At 46.4% G+C, this 16293-nt stretch overlaps 1 protein-coding gene and 1 pseudogene across 5 annotated transcripts; one reads left to right on the forward strand and one right to left on the reverse strand.

Moving 5' to 3' along the window:
* Positions 1–86: 86 nt before the first annotated feature.
* Positions 87–5337, reverse strand: WDR45 (WD repeat domain 45). Of its 5 annotated transcripts, none has more exons than XM_007180316.3 (11): positions 5225–5337; positions 3707–3778; positions 3504–3578; positions 3311–3415; positions 2335–2440; positions 2117–2211; positions 1533–1612; positions 1212–1420; positions 1031–1132; positions 802–947; positions 87–554 (listed from the first exon to the last, which is right to left on the reverse strand). In XM_007180316.3, the coding sequence occupies exons 2-11, from the start codon at positions 3759–3761 to the stop codon at positions 445–447; spliced, it is 1083 nt and encodes a 360-aa protein (XP_007180378.2). In that variant the 5' UTR covers positions 3762–3778; positions 5225–5337; the 3' UTR covers positions 87–444. The 5 variants fall into 5 exon arrangements, with proteins under 5 accessions (XP_007180378.2, XP_007180377.2, XP_057394819.1 ...); XM_007180315.3 differs by having other exon boundaries at positions 2335–2443; XM_057538836.1 differs by having other exon boundaries at positions 2335–2494.
* Positions 5338–12672: 7335 nt separating this feature from the next.
* On the forward strand, positions 12673–13071 carry LOC114237719 (cytochrome c oxidase subunit NDUFA4-like; annotated as a pseudogene).
* The last annotated feature ends 3222 nt before the right edge of the window (positions 13072–16293 follow it).

A 16293-nucleotide genomic window follows, 5' to 3' on the forward strand; every position in this document is an offset into this window, starting at 1 on the left:
AGAGGTTCACACCTTTCCAGGAAACTCCTGCAGGGCTTTTTCAGCCTCATCTCCTCCAGGCCCCACTCCCGAGGTCCAGCCATAAATACTATTAGGGGCCTTTTATTCATATTCATCATATCAGAGATCGTCTCTTTCTGGTAAGTCTTTTAACACTCCCCACAGGTTGGAATTAGGGCACCCACTCTGGGTCCCTAGCAGTCTTCTCCAGGCTGGGAGCCCCAGGGGGGCCGCTGTCTCTCTGAGTCCCTGGCCTGGCTCTGTGGGCACACAGTCATCAAGAAGTGCTTGGGGCGACTGAGCTGTTTAGGCATTGCTCTTAAGAGTGGAAAGTGGGCACCTGCTCCATTAATGTTTGCTGGCTGGTGGCTTCCACAGCACTCCCACCCCCGCACAGGCTTTGCAGTCTGCCACTGCAGGTCCCTAGCACAACCCACAGGGTCCTTAAAAGTCATCATCATCACAGATGTCAAGGTACACATCGAAAGCCTCTCTGTTGCAGTTTCCATCGGGAGTGAAGACATATTTGTGGAAGGTCCCATCTACACAGATGGCTGGAGGAGGGGGGAGGATTGGAAAAGGTTAGATGCTGCCAAAGCCACACACTCCAGTCCTCTCAGGTGTCCCGTGGCCCAGGGTCTATCTCCAGGTCTTTGCCCACGTGCCATCTCCCTTAGTGATGGTGGAAGTGAACCACCCGTTTGGCTCCCTCAGGCCTCCCATGCCCTAAAATTCTTTCAGGTCCAATTTGTAGGCCTTCGCCCATGCAGTACCCCCCAGTCAAGGGCTATTCCCACTCACCAATGACAGAGTTGACATTCTTGGAAGTGTTGCGACCAAAAGCACAGATGCAGGCTGACTCAGCAGGCACGGTGAAGCTTGCCAGGCTCCACTGAGAGTCCACATACTGCCCAATCATAGGCCCCACCTTGCCCACGCGAGCCAGCCTGCAGGCAACACTGGCTAAGCCCAGGTGTGATATATGGGCAGGGGGATGGGGGTGAGGCAGGGTGGGGCAGGAGGCACTCACGCAGAGCGGCGGTTGAGGCGGGTATCCTTGAGAGCAAAGATATGGACTGTGCCCTTATCACTGGATGCACACAGGAAGGAAGAATCATGGCTGAAGTTGATGCTGAAAGACAGACCAGCAGTGACGCCCACGTGTCACGTGGTGTGGGGTCAGGAGCCCACCACGCATACCCTGTGCTCACCAGTAGAGGGTAGCGGGGTCAGTGCCTCGGCGCAGCTCCACCAGCTTCTCCTTGGACTGCGTGTCAAAAAGGCGAATAAGGGTGCCCTTCTGAGAGGCTGAGGCCACTACCGTGCCTGGCTGGTTCAGAGACACGCAGGCCACGTCGCTCTGATGTGCATTGATGGTAAACGGAGCAGATGAGGTGCCGGGCTTTGTGCTTGCCAGGTCCTATGATAGAAGGAGCAGTTTGGGCTTGGGGTAGGTGGTAAGGAGGTAAGTTGCCAAGAGTCCACAGGGAGAGCCAGCCCACCTACCCACCCCTGCCCACTGGACAGCTCACCACAAGTTGCAGGCTCCCGCACTTGTGTCCTGGGAACACTAGCAGTTGTTTCTCCAGGCTGGGGCAGAGGTCACAGAGCCCTAGGGTGGGGGGTGGTGAGCTGGTAAAGAGGACGTCAGGGCCAGGCAGGGTCTCAGGATGGACAGAGCTGGATAAGGGCCGGACTTCAACCTTCCATGATACATGTTACCCACAGAACCCACAGGGGGCTTGCCCTCAGGTGTGCTCCCCACCATCAAGGCAGATTCCCTGCCTCCCTATGCAGCTCTGGCAGCCCCAGGAGGCCTAGGAATCCCTGGCATACCCATTAATGTCCTTAATGAGCCTTTCTGCTCTGCTATCTGAGGTAGCCAGGGGTGAGGCGGGGCCGAGAGTAGAGAGAGAGAACTGGCTAAGGATGGGAAAATGGATAGATTGGGAGTGTGGGCATCTCAGCCCATTGGAGCATCTTTATACAAAGAATCTCTCCCTGCCTCTCTTTCCCAGTTACTCTCTGTGTGCCCCTTTCTGTCTCTCTTCATTTCTGCCCCTCTGCCCCATCCACTGCCTCCTGCCACTACACCTGCATCTCTGGGTCCTCTCACCCTTGGGGTTGTCCCGGGTGTCAAACTCAAACAGCTTTCGGGGATTGTCGGGGAAGGAGTACACATAGATGCGGTTCTTCAGCACGATCACGATTCTGTGGGCATCACACAACACAGGATGGTCGTGAGAGGAGGGCAGGGTGCCCATGCAGGACTAACCCTCTAGCCGGCTGTGGGGACCTCCGACCTCCCCCACCCCCAGCCCACCTCAGGCTCACTTGTCATGGCGCATGCGCACAGCCAGCACTGGCTTGGTGAAGGTGAACTCCAGCACCAGCTTGTCCTTGGAGTCCTTGCCCTCCCGGGCATCGTCCCAGATCAGCACTGCTGGGCAGGTGGGTGTGTTGTCCGGGCCAAGGTTTAGGGTGAGGGGCAGCCCTGGTGACACAAGACCTACCCCTACTCCCCATGGGACCTCAACCCACTTGCTTAACCTTTTGCTAACACCCAATATGACCTCACACAGCATGAGCACTTGTAGATGTGATTCCTGAGAAGACAGGTTCTAGAACCGTTATACTCATTTACAGATGAGGAAGCTGAGGCTTGAAGGGGTTTTCTATCTAGGCAAGGACCTCACAACCCATCAGCAACCAAGCAGGGACTCACACCCAGGCCTGTAACTTCTCATCAGTAACTATTTCTGCCTCCAGGGTCCCAGCTCATACCCCCCAGAAGATTTCTGTGAGGAATCCTAGGGCATCTTTTGCCATGTCCCAGTGGGATCAACAAAAGCCCTTAAAATAAGATGGTGCTTGAGACTCAAAGCAAGAGGGCATTGGGGAGACAGCCCCAAGATTTTAAAACCTATTAGTTGTGTGACCTTGGATAAATCACTTAACCTCTTTGGGCCTCAGTTTCTTCATCTGCAAAAATGGGGATGATGATACTTCCTACCACACAGAGTTACTGTGAGGATTAAATGAGTTAATACATGTAAAGTGGTTACAACAGCACCAGGCTCACAGCAAGCGCTCCATAGGTAAGGACATGGCATACAGGAGGCATTCAACAAGTGTTTGTTAAATGAAGACAAAACACCAAGCTTCTCAAGCGATAAGATCCAGGACTTGTAAGCTGTAGGCCTCACTGTGTGACTCTGAGTTACTCTGACATCTTCATTTGCCAGAGCCTCCGGGAGGCCAGGATTCCGGGGAATCTGGGCCAAGGGTGGGACCGGATGAGGACACTTACCTGAGATCTCTGAGAACTTGGGGCTGCTACCACCGCCCACCAGGGCCAGCAGGTTGGAGCGGTGCAGCATTTCCACCAGGCCCATGCTGCCCACCTGCTCATGGTCTGGACAAGGACCAGGATGTCAGTAGGGGTGGGTGCCAATGCCCAGCCCATCCCTTCTGCCCATTGCCCCTCCCCACCGACAGCTCACCCAGATGCCCCTTCTCCATCAATGGCTCCACGTTGTAGATGCGCACACCTGTCTCCATAGCGCAGCAAAAGCAGCCTGGGGATGGGAGGAATCCGGGCTGCCTCAAAGGATGCCCAGGTGGGAAGCTAGGGGCTTAACACCCACCTCTGGCCATTCTCTCCCTCCCTCTCTCCCAAAAGGGCACAGGCACAAGCCTCTCTCACTTTGGTCTTGGTTGAAACGCAGACTGGTCACTCCTCGAAGTGGCTGCTGAGTCATGGTCCAGGATTGCTTCCCTGGACACAAATGGGGGTAGGGTTAGGAAGAGTCCTGGGGTCTGTTCTCTGAGTCCTAGAACTCCTGTCCCCAACTGATTTCTTCTTCCTCCTCCCACTCTGCTACCTAACCCCAGCAGGACTGCAAAGAAGACAAAATCAGGGGGAGAATCCTAGGGTCCCCACTCTAAGCTCCCAAGACCCCAAAGAGCATGGACAGGAACATTCACATCTTCTTACACTTGGTTGACCCCAGCTCTCTCGGCCTACCCTGACCTGGACCCCCCCCACCTCCTCCTTACTCCTTCCCTGACTGACTGCTTATCAAGAGATAATGGGGTAGGGGGTATCCCAGTGATACCTCCTCTCTACCCTCAGCCAATCCTGGCCCCAGTGCCCAACATGGCCTGGAACCACCCCCTACCCACTTCTCATCTTTACACCTGGACCCAGCACCTAAGTCTGCCTGTCAATAAATGGGGAAAGGGGGCTCAAACATCCACTTCTTCCTGCACCTCCCTGACCTGGCCCTGAGACCTGCTATGGTTGGTCCACCGCTCACAGGAACTCCCCCGCCACGTCCTTCTACTCCAACCTATTCTACCACTCCAGAGCTCTCTCACACCTTCCTTCCTCACAGGCTCCCTGAAATCCCTTCAGGATTCCATTCCCACCTCCACACAACCCCTTCTCATGACATGCTAACTTCCGTCCAACCATGGACAACCTGGACCTTCCCCCAGACCCCTGTATGCCCTAAAGACCCTACCTCAGGATTCCCTTATCACTCCAAATCCCCCACCCCTGGGACATACCCTTCCATGTGTTCTGCTGTCCCTGACTCTGACATGGGTTGGCTTGGACGTACCCCCAGGAATTGCATCCCCCTAAGGTTCCTCCTCCAGACCCCCTATCGCCTCCCCAAGACCCTGTTCCAGGGCACCCCTAACCCCTCAAAACCCTTGCCCAGGACACACACTTCCCAAAACCCCTACCTGGGACAACTCAATCCCCCCTGCAAGACGCCTGCCCTGGACCCCCCCTAATATTCTTGTCCCAGAGTCCCCATACTCCCTTCAAACCCCCATCTCCGCAAAACCTTTGCCCAGGCACACCCCTTCCCACTCTCCAAACGTCCTCCCTTCCCCCCGTACCACCTCCACCGGACCGCCTCACCCCCAAAGACCCATTCTTTGGACAGCCCCACCTTCCAAGATCCCTTTTTTGGGACCCCCATTCCAAAGACACTTGCCACCCAGGAACCCTGCCCAGGGATGCCTCACACATCGCTCCCACCACTTATGTCCAAGACCACCCTCATACTCCTTCCAGTGCCAGCACCTACTCAAGATCCCTGTCCTAGATACCCCCCATCCACCAAGACCCTTGCTCAAAAGACCCCAGACCGTCCCCCAGACCGCAACCAATTCTTGGACCATGCCCCAGCTCCCTGCCGCCTGGACTGACCTGACCTCTGCGCGTCCCCGATCCTGGCCCAAGCTCTCGGTGCCGCCCGCGTAACGGCTTTCTGACCTCCCGTGCCTTGACGCCCCACTCCGGTGTTTACATCAGGCCTTACTTCCGGGGGAGGGAGTCTGTGACCGGAAATGACTCACCCTCGCCGGAAAGCGCGGCTGCAGTCCTCCAAAACAGCTTCTGGGACTTTGGAGCAGAGAGAGGGAGCGCGGCGTTCTCCCAGGAGAGCGCGGCGAGCAGAGGACGCTCCGCCAGGGCATGACTGTCTGAAGGAACCGAGGACGGGTGGGAGAGAGAGAGCCTTCCCCTCGCTGAGCGGAAAAGGGCGAGAATTCCTTAACTCGGTCCTGCTAGGAGGGCTAGCGGCGTTACCTTCTGGGCTAACAAGACTTGGACCTCAGAGGTGGGCTAGAGGGGCCGCCCCTGTTAGCTATTTGTAGTTCTCCCAGACTTCTAGGGAGGCAACCGGGGAGCCTCGAGGCGGGGGTGGGCCTCGAGGCGGGGGTGGGCCTGGAGACCTTCAAAGCTGAGTCTATCCCCATAGCCAGGGGAAGCCAGGATGGGATTCCCCACCCCACCCATGCTTCGTTTTTTTTTTTTTTTTTTCCCCTCCCTCTCTCCCATGCTTCGTTTTATTTACAAAGTGAAAAAGTATTTTTGATGGCAAGAGGTATAAGTGTTCACTGTGGGAGGAAAAAAGACCCCAATTGTGTACATACTGGAAATATTTTTGTATTCAACTTATAAATTTTGAGATGTGGACTCACGTGTAGTTTTGAGAAATAATACAGAGAAATCCCATGTGCTTTAACACTTCCCCCTGAAGGTAACATGTTGTATAGTAAAATACTACACTCAGAATGTTGACACAGTTGTGACACTAAGTATCACAGAGTTGTGATATTGACACAATCCACCCATCCTTTACTTTTTTTCAAATATTGTTTTGATGCTTTAAAAATTATTAATATATAATAGACATCTGTTTTATTCATCCATTTTAATTGATTCATGGTATTCCGTGGAATAAATGTATAACTGTTCAGCTGTTCCCCTACTGATGGCCATCTAGGTTGTTTGATGTACTGTGTTGTCAACATCCACAGACATATTTACTTGTGAATTTTGTCCCCGTGTACTACCCTAGGCGTGACTCCATTGCTGTGCTCCTCAGCAAAGCCAATCTTCTGGCTTTCTTCGGTCTCTACTTCCTCACATCCCAGAGCACATTTAACTTTTTTTTTTTTTTTTTTTGGCCACAGCATGGGATCTTAGTTACCCAACCCGGGATTGAACCTGGACCCTCGGCAGTGAGAGGGCCGAGTCCTAACCACTGGACCACCAGGAATTCCCAGAGCATATTTAACTTAATTCAGTTTGGCTTTTGTCACTTCCATGTCTCTGAGACTGCTCTTAACCAGATCACTGATGAGTAACAATCTTCCCAAACCAGCAGTCACTTCTCTACCCCTTCCTGTAACCACCCAGCATATTCCACAGTTTCTTGCTCTCACTCTCTTAGTTTTCTCCTATATCTCTGGCTACTCCTCCATCTTTACCCAATTTCCAAATACTGTGGTATCCTTAGGTATGATCCTGGCCGCCTTACTTTTGTAGTCAGTATTCTCTCCCTAGGTGACTTCATGTTGTCTCATAGCCTTAATTATTGCAAATATTTGGAAGATCCACTAATTTAGGCCTCTAGCCTAGACCTCTTTCCTGAACACCAGACTCATATGCTATGGCCTGTTTGATGTGTTCACGTGGATGTCTCATAAGGCATCTCAAATTTAATGCATCCAAACAGATCTCTTGAATTTCCCTGGCTCAACCACCCTCCTGTCTCCCTCATCTTAACCAATGGCACCATAACACCCAGTTTGTCACTCAAGCCAAAGAGCAGATATATCATGCTTGATTCTCCTTTGTCACTGGCAAGTTCTGTTGGTTCCACTGTCCAAGTGGTGTCACAAATACAACCCCTGGCTCATGCACTTTTAGTCAAGATGGAGTAACAGGGACCAAATTTGTCCTCTCACATGAAACAACCAACCACTGCCCTCCCAAAAGGCAGAATACGTGAAACAATGGTTTTCAAGGCATACACATCAGACAGTGAAGGACAGTGATCCCTGAGAAATGGGAAAGAAGATGAGTCCCAAACTGCCCCAAGTTACCACTTGGAGAGTTTTCATGCTGTGGCACAGAAAGGGGAGAAGGCAGAGCCTGGTGGCCTCCCTAAATTGAAATAATCCAGAGAGACAAGGGCAGCTAGAGTTCTAAGGACAGAATATCAGTAGAGAGCTTCACAGAGAGAGAACCACAGAGATCTGCAAAGAGTCCCCCTTGAATATTCAGCAGAGTACTGATAAGTGCATGCATATGAAGAAACTACCCAAGTCCAGGGAAAGAACCATCCAACTGGATTAGAACAAGGCCTGGCATATAGGTCAATTGGAAAAACGTAATTCACAGGGCACAGAATACACAGGAAGGTTGTGGGGAATAATTAGCCCTGGACTTAGTACCAGTGCAGACCCAATTAACAAATCATAAAAGGAAGACCCTGAAAGATCAAATTGTTTCCAAGTAACTTAACTATCTCAGTACAAAGATCAGGAAGATTTATAGGAATACTAATAATAAAACCCTAGCACCTAAGGTAAAATTCACAATGTCTGTTATCCAAACAAAAACGTATGCTAAGTGAAAGGAGCCAGTCACAAAGGACTGCATATTGTATGATCCCATTTATAGACAATGTCCAGAATAGGCAAGTCCACAGAGACAGAAAGTAGATTAGTGGTTGCCTAGGGCTGGTGGGGTGGGAGAGGAAGGTGACTGGGGAAAAAAAGGCAATGACTGCTAAGGGGTATGGGATTGCTTTTTGGGGTGTTGAAAATGTTCTAAAACTGATTGTGGTAATGGTTGCAGAACTCTGTAAGTATACTAAAAAAAACCCATTTAACTGTACACTTTATTTTTTTTATGAATTTATTTTATTTTTGGCTGCGTTGGGTCTTTGTTGATGTGCACGGGTTTTCTCTACCTGCAGCGAGTGAGGGCTGCTTTTCGTCGTGGTGCATGGGCTTCTCATTGCAGTGGCTTCTCTTGTTGTGGAGCATGGGTTCTAGGTGCGTGGGCTTCAGTAGTTGTGGCACATGGGCTCAGTAGTTGTGGCTTGTGGGCTCTAGAGCACGGGCTCAGTAGTTGTGGTGCACGGGCTTAGTTGCTCCGCGGCACGTGGGATCTTCCTGGACCAGGGATCGAACCCATGTCCCCTGCATTGGCAGGCGGATTCTTAACCACTGCGCCACGAGGGAAGTCCTAACTGTACACTTTAAATGGTGTATTGTGTGGTATGTGAATTATATCTCAATAAAAGAGTGTTGTTTTTTTTTAAGCAGGAAAACACGAACCATAATGATCAATCAATGGAAACTAACACAGAATGGACACAGATATTAGAATTAGGAGAGAATGATGCTAAAAAAGTTATTAAAGCTACACTCCATATGTTAAAAAAGTTGAGCAGAGACATGGAAGATATATAAGTACCCAAAATGAAATTCTAAAGATGAAAAATACACCAGATGGGATTAATGACTAGACATTGCAGAAGAAAAACATCAGTAGTTTAAATCATAGCAGTAGAAACTAAGAAAATGGAACAGAGGAAGAAAGAATCCCCCAAAACTGAAAATAGAAAAAAGCATAAATGAGCTGTGGGACAATTTCATGTGGCCTAATATGCAGGAAATAGAATCCCCAAAGGAGAGGAAGGGGGACAGAAAAAGTATGTGAAGAAGTAAAGTCCTAAAACTTTCCAAAATTAATAAAAAATATAAACTCACAGATCCAAGAAGTTCAATGAACACCAGCAAAAAGTAGATGAAAAATACTACACAAAGGCACATTGTGGGAATTCCCTGGCCGTCAAGTGGTTAGGACTCTGTGCTCTCACTGCCAAGGGCCCGGGTTGGGGAACTAAAATCCCACAAGTCACGTGGTGCGGCCTAAAAACAAACAAACAAAGGCACATTGTTATAAAACTGCTCCAAACCAATGATACAGAGAAAATCTTTTTTGTTTATTTTTTCTTCCAATTTTATTGAGATATAATCAACTTACAGCACTGAATAAGTTTGAAGTGTACAGCGTAATGACTTGACTTACATACATCATGAAATGATTATCACAATAAGTTTAGTGAACATTCATCATTCCATATAGATACAAAATTAAGGAAATAGAAAAAAAAATTTTCCTTGTGATCCTCTTAGGATTTACTCTCTTTTATATATAACATACAGCAGTTTTAATTATATTTATCATGTTGTACATTACATTCCTAGTACTTATTTATCTTATACCTGGAAATTTGTCCCTTTTGACTGTCTTCATCCAGTTCCCACTCCTCCACCCGCACCTCTGGTAAACACAAATCTGATCTCTTTTTCTATTAGTTTGTTTTTGAAGTATAATTGACCTTCAGCCTTCCTGGTGCTGTTATAACTTCTGGTTATAGAAGTATCACCCCACCTTCACCTCCACAATGAGTGTTTTACCTCACCTTTTTTCCTGGAGCAAATAGGACTTAACGTCTTTTTTTTTTTTTTTTTTAATTTTTGGCCAGGCTGCGCAGCATGCAGGATCTCAGTTCCCTGACCAGGGGTCGAACCCGCACCCCCTGCATTGGAAGCACGGAGTCTTAACCACTGGACCGCCAGGGGAGTCCCTAGGACTTAACATCTTATTTGAATTAAGATGGGTTCCTAAGTCTTTAAATCCTTTTTAGTTTGCTTTTCAAACCAGTGGTCTGGGTATTCACTTAATGCTGTATATTAATAGGACTGTCACCAGAGAATGAAGAATGATGCACATGCCTGTCATACAAAGTTGTCATGAGGAAGGGTGTCAGAGTTGAAAAGGACCAAGATCTAATGACCGAGTAACCTGTGGAAGAAATCCAAACTTGGATGAATGTTTAGGCATTCCAGATTTTTGGGAATGAGTTGTAAGTATCTATGTCTCAGTAAAAATCTTTCTCAAAACATAAATCTTGAAGTTAAGCATGGCTCTGCTCAGACCCGGTTGGGTCAACTTTAATATTAGAATTGCTCCTTGGAACATTTCACCTTCTTTTGTGGACGTGACTCAATGAATTAATTTTCTCTAATGCATCCTGGAAAATGGATTGTTTGTAGATTGAGAAATTGTTTAAGTTTTGCCCTGATGTCTTGAAAAGTAGCATACTAATCTCCTTCATTTAACAACTAATTATTGAACATTCATTCATTCATTTATCCAATATATATTGAGTGCCTCCAACGCACCAGGCACACTGTGCTAAATTTGGGGAATCAAACAGTAAACAGAGCAATGTCCTTGGAGGAGAAAGGTGATGAATGAATGAATATACATATATTTATATTTATATATAAATTAGAGATAAGATGGATTAGGAGATAGGAAGGGTTGAGGTAAGGGTAGGAGGTTGCTATCTTATTTGGGATGATCAAAGAAACTTCTGTGATAAGGTGACATTGGAGCAGAAACCTGAAGGGAGTGCGGGAATGAACCCTGTGGAAATTTGGGGGAAGTGCATTCTGGGCAGAAGGAACAACAAGGATATCAGTGCAGCTTGAGCAGATGAGTCACAGAGGGGTGGATGGGGGGCAGAATATGCAGGGCCTGTAGGCCATTTAAAATGCTTTGGCTAATTGTGAACATGTGGTTTCCCCAACCTGAGTAACCTTCTCACATCCCTCTGTTGTTCCCTACCATCCCTTGGCCACATCCTCTGTATAACTTGTACCAATTCCTGAAGGCTTAGTTTTTGCATTATACTTTCTTGAGAGTCTTTCCTAATATAAAAGTTGTATTAAAAATTCCTCCCCCATAGTGCTCTGCACCCCCCCACAATGTTACAAGGTACAGAGTTGACTTGCTATGCTTGAGACTTCTCCAAGGGCAGATGTTATGTATCCCCAGTGCCCCTCATCAAACCTAATACTTAGTAGATGCTCAAGAAAATGTTTGTTGAACCAAATAAATGTACAATTCATTAAAAAAAATGCTTTGACTACTATTCTGAGTGGGATAGGGAGCCATTTGGAGGGTTTGGAGCACAGGAGAGAGACACGACCAGACTTGCCTTTTCAAAATAGCACTGGCTTCTGTGTGTGGACTAAGGCAGGGAGCAGGAGAAGGGAAAGCAAGGAGGGCAGTTAGGAGGCTATTTCAATAAGCCAGGCAATGGTTTTTGGTGGTTTGGACACTGGGCAGTGGAGGAGATAAGATGTATTCTGGAATTATTTTGAAGGTAGAGCTGCAGGGATATGTTGATGGGTTAGATATAGGATGTGTGGAAGATAGAAGTTAAGAATGACTCAGAAGGTTTTAGGTAAGCTGAGAGTCAGCTGGAGGAACAGATTAAGAGGGGGAATTGGGAGTTTTGTATTATTTTTGTGAACTCTGAAATGCGTATGAAATATCATATAGAGATGTTGGGTAGGTGATTGGATATAACTGAAAGTCAGAAGTGAGGTACAGGCTGGAGATAACAAATTTAGGAGGCATCAGTATATCAAAGTCGTTTAAAGTCAGGAGACAGAGGAGATCACCTAGGAAGTGAAAGTAGGTGGGGAGGTTAGAAGCCTAAGCCCCGAAGCATTTCCAAGGTACAAAGGTCAGGGGAAAGAGGAGGAACTGGCAAAAGATTGAGTAGGAGCAGCCAGTGAGGCGGGAACAGAACCAAGAAAGGATTTCTGGAAGTAAAGAGAAAAGGCATTTCAAGAAGGGAGTCAAATGTTGCTGAGAGGGAGGAATTCCCTGGTGGTGCAGTGGTTAAGAACCTGCCTGCCAATACAGGGGACATGGGTTTGAGCCCTGGTCCGGGAAGATTCCACATGCCGCAGAGCAACTAAACTCGTGTGCCACAACTACTGAGCCTGCACTCTAGAGCCCGCGAGCCACAACTACTGAAGCCCACCCGCCTAGAGCCCGTGCTCCTCAACAAGAGAAGCCACCGCAATGAGAAGCCTGCACACCACAACGAAGAGTAGCCCCCACTCGCTGCAATGAAGACCCAACGCAGCCAAAAATAAATAAATAAATAAATTAATTAAAAAGAAAAATGTTGCTGAGAGGGAAGATGAGGAGCACTCATGATATGCACGCACTGGGTGTACAAAGATGAACCAGATTGCCAGGCACATAGTAGGTGTCCATGTACTTTTAATTGTAACAAAATATACATAACATAAAATTTACCACCTTAACCATTTTTGAATGTACAGTTCAGGAGTGTTAAGAATATTCACACTGTTGTGAAACAGATCTCCAGAACTTTTTCATCTTGCAAAACTGAAACTCTACTCCGTGCGGAGACTGTTTAGTCCTGGGCCTTGCAAGTTTATTGTCCTCTCCATCTGGACTCGAGGCTTCCGTCACAACCATGCTCCGCCAAATCATCAGTCAGGCCAAGAAGCATCCTAGCTTGATCCTCCTCTTCATATTTATTGAAGCGGGAGGTACTGGAGCTACACTGTATGTCTTGCGCCTGGCATTGTTCAATCCAGATGTCAGTTGGGACAGAAAGAGTAACTGAGAACCCTGGAACAAACTGGGTCCCAATGATCAGTACAAGTTCTACTCAGTAAATGTAGATTATAGCAAATTGAAGAAAGAAGGTCCAGACTTCTAAATGAAATGTTTCACTATAAAGCTGCTTAGAATGAAGGTCTTCCAGAAGCCATCCGCACAATTTCCCACTTAACCAGGAAACATTTCCCCTCTAAATGCACGAAATCAGGGACTTCCCTGGTGGTCCAGAGGTTAAGACTTTGCACTTCCACTGCAGGGGGCGCCGGTTCGATCCCTGGTCGGGGAACTAAGATCCCACATGCTGCGTGGTGTGGCCAAAAAGTAAAAAATAAATAAATAAATGCACGAAATCATGTTGGTGTATTGTGTTGGGGTTTACACTGATTAATAAATAGTCTGAAACTTGAAAAAAAAAACTGAAACTCTAGACCCATTAAACATCTCCCCATTTCCCCCTCCCCCAGCCCCTGGCAACCACCTTTCTACTTTGTTTCTATGAATTTGACTCCTTTATTTTATTTATTTATTTATTGGCTGTATTGGGTCTTAGTTGAGGCACGTGGGATCTTTCATTGCAGCGCATGGGCTTCTCTCTAGTTATGGCACGTGGGCTCCAGAGCATGTGGGCTCTGTAGTTGCAGCACGCGGGCTCTCTAGTTGTGGTGCACGAGCTTAGTTGCCCCCTGGCATGTGGGATCTTAGTTCCCTGACCAGGGATCGAACCAGTGTCCCCTGCATTGCAAGACCAATTCTTAACCACTGGACCACCAGTGAAGTCCCAATTTGACTCCTTTAGATACCTCATATAAGTGGAATCATACAGTATTTGTTTTCTTATGACTGGCTTATTTCACTTAGCATAACATCCTCAAGGTTCATCCGTGTTGAAGCATGTGTCAGAATTTCCTTCCCTTTAAAGGCTGAATAATATTCTATTGTATGAATATACCACATTTTGCTTATCAATTCATTTATCAATGGACACTTGGATTGCTTCCACCTTTTGGCTATTGGGAATAATGCTGCTATGAACATGGGTGTGCAAAGTCTCTTTGATACTGTGCTTTCAATTAATTTAGATATTTGTCCAGAAGTGGAATTGCTGGATGATATGGTAATTGTTTTTTTAATTTTGGGGGTAACTGCAATATTGTTTTCTATAGCAGCTGCGCCATTTTATATTCCTACCAGTAGTGCACAAAGGTTCTAATTTTCTCCATATCCCAACCAACACTTCTTTTCTTTCTTTTTTTTTTATAGTAACCATCCTAATGGGTGTGAGGCCAAGAAAATTGTCATTCTTGACCTGTATAGCAGTTCCTTGGAAACCCTCACTTATAGGGCTTGTCTTTATTTGACCTGATTCAGAGCTCTCTCAGGTCAAATAGCCTTTTAAAAAATAATTGGTGACAACTGTTTAACATCACAGCTGCCCGAGGTGGTGATAACAGCTGGAGCAAACAAGAAGTTGACCAACAATCATGAAAAACTGGGAATAAGATATCCAGAGGGACCTTGAAAAGCTCTGACATATTTCTGGGAATCTGGAAGGCCATATGCGTGTGCAAGTGCAGGGCTGCAAGCATGCCAAGGAAAGAGCTGAGAAGGCCCTAAGCTTTCAACTCTGGGTGATTTTTTTTTATTGGAGTATAGTTGATTTACAGTGTTGTGTTAGTTTCAGGTGTACAGCAGAGTGAATCAGTTATACATATATCCACTCTTTTTTAGATTCTTTTCCCATATAGGCCATTACAGAGTACTGAGTAGAGTTCCCTGTGCTATACAGTAGGTCCTTTTTTTTTTAAATAAATTTATTTATTTATTTTTGGCTGCGTTGGGTCTTCATTGCTGTGCGTGGGCTTTCTCTAGTTGCGGCGAGTGGGGGCTACTCTGTTGCGGTGCACAGGCTTCTCATTGCGGTGGCTTCGCTTGTTGCAGAGCACGGGCTCTAGGCATGTGGGCTTCAGTAGTTGTGGCTCGTGGGCTCAGTAGTTGTGGCTCACGGGCTTCAGTAGTTGCGGTGCGCGGGCTCTAGAGCACAGGCTCAGTAGTTGTTGTGCACGGGCTTAGTTGCTCCGTGGCATGTGGGATCTTCCCGGACCAGGGCTCAAACCCATGTCCCCTGCATTGGCAGGCAGATTCTTAACCACTGCACCACCAGGGAAGCCCTACAGTAGGTCCTTATTTGTTATGTATTTTATATATAGTAGTGTGTATATGTTAATCCCAATCTCCTAATTTATCATTTCCCCCCATGTTTTCCCTTTGGTCACCATAAGTTTGATTTCAAGATCTGTGAGTCTGTTTCTGTTTTGTAAATAAGTTCATTTGTATAATTTTTAAATTAGATTCCACATATAAGCGATATTGTATATTTGTCTTTCTCTGTCTGACTTACTTCACTTAGTATGATAATCTCTAGGTCCATCCATGTTGCTGCAAATGGCATTATTTCCACCTCTGGGTGATCTTGAAGCTCTATGGAGAACTCTGCTAAGGCAGAGTTGTAAACTACCTTGCTGGAGTGTTCAAGCATGCTCCAACACACACAGAGATACCCTAGGCAAAGGTTGAAGACTTATTGGTTCAAAACATTTAAAGAAATCTCTCTCTAACCATTAGCTGACCACTAAGTTAATGAAGCAGAGACTTTGGTGATCACACATATCAAAGAATACAGACTTTACAAAACTAGTTCAGAAAAGTCACTAAACAGACAGCAGCAACAATAAAGCCTGGGGTGGAGAGAATCTGAATTCCAGAGCTGCTGCATTATTTAAAATATCCAGATTTTAAAATTGCAATGAAAAAAGAAAGTATGAACCATACACAGGGCAAAAAAAAAGCATGAAATAGAAACTGTCCCTAAGGAAGCCCAAACATTGGATGTACTAGACAAAGATTTTAGGTTTTTTTTGAAGTATAGTTGATTTACAATGTTGTGTTAGTTTCTGGTGTACAGTATAAGTGATTAAGAATATACATATTCTCTCTCTCTTTTTTTTTGGCCATGCCTCGTGGCATGCAGGATCTTAGTTCCCTGACCAGGTATCAAACCCATCCCCCCTGCAGTGGAAGCACAGAGTCCCAGCCACTGGACCACCAGGGAATTCCTGAATATATATATTCTTATATATTCATATATATATATATATATATATATATATATATATATATATATATATATATATATATATCTGCTAATCCCAAACTCCTAATTTATCCCTCCCCCATCCCCTTTCCTCTTTGTTAACCATAAATTTATTTTCTATGTCTTTGAGTCTGTTACTGTTGTGTAAATAAGTTCATTTATATCATATTTTAGATTTCACATATAAGTGATATTGTATGGTATTTGCCTTTCTCTGTCTGACTTCCTTCACTTAGTATGATAATCTCTAGGTCCATCCATGTTGCTGTAAATGGCATTATTTCACTCTTTTTTATGGCTG

This window comes from Balaenoptera acutorostrata, chromosome X (assembly GCF_949987535.1).
Source record: "Balaenoptera acutorostrata chromosome X, mBalAcu1.1, whole genome shotgun sequence".
Classification (NCBI taxonomy): Eukaryota; Metazoa; Chordata; class Mammalia; order Artiodactyla; family Balaenopteridae; genus Balaenoptera; species Balaenoptera acutorostrata.

Bases quoted from the DNA above. Each gene is read 5' to 3' on its own strand.
- WDR45 (XM_007180317.2), bottom strand. From the start codon at position 3,761: ATGACTCAGCAGCCACTTCGAGGAGTGACCAGTCTGCGTTTCAACCAA. The intron at 3,579-3,706 runs GTGAGAGAGGCT...TCCCATCCCCAG, and splicing joins GCGTTTCAACCAAGACCAAA to GCTGCTTTTGCTGCGCTATG. The intron at 1,421-1,532 runs GTGAGCTGTCCA...CTTCTATCATAG, and splicing joins GCGGGAGCCTGCAACTTGTG to GACCTGGCAAGCACAAAGCC.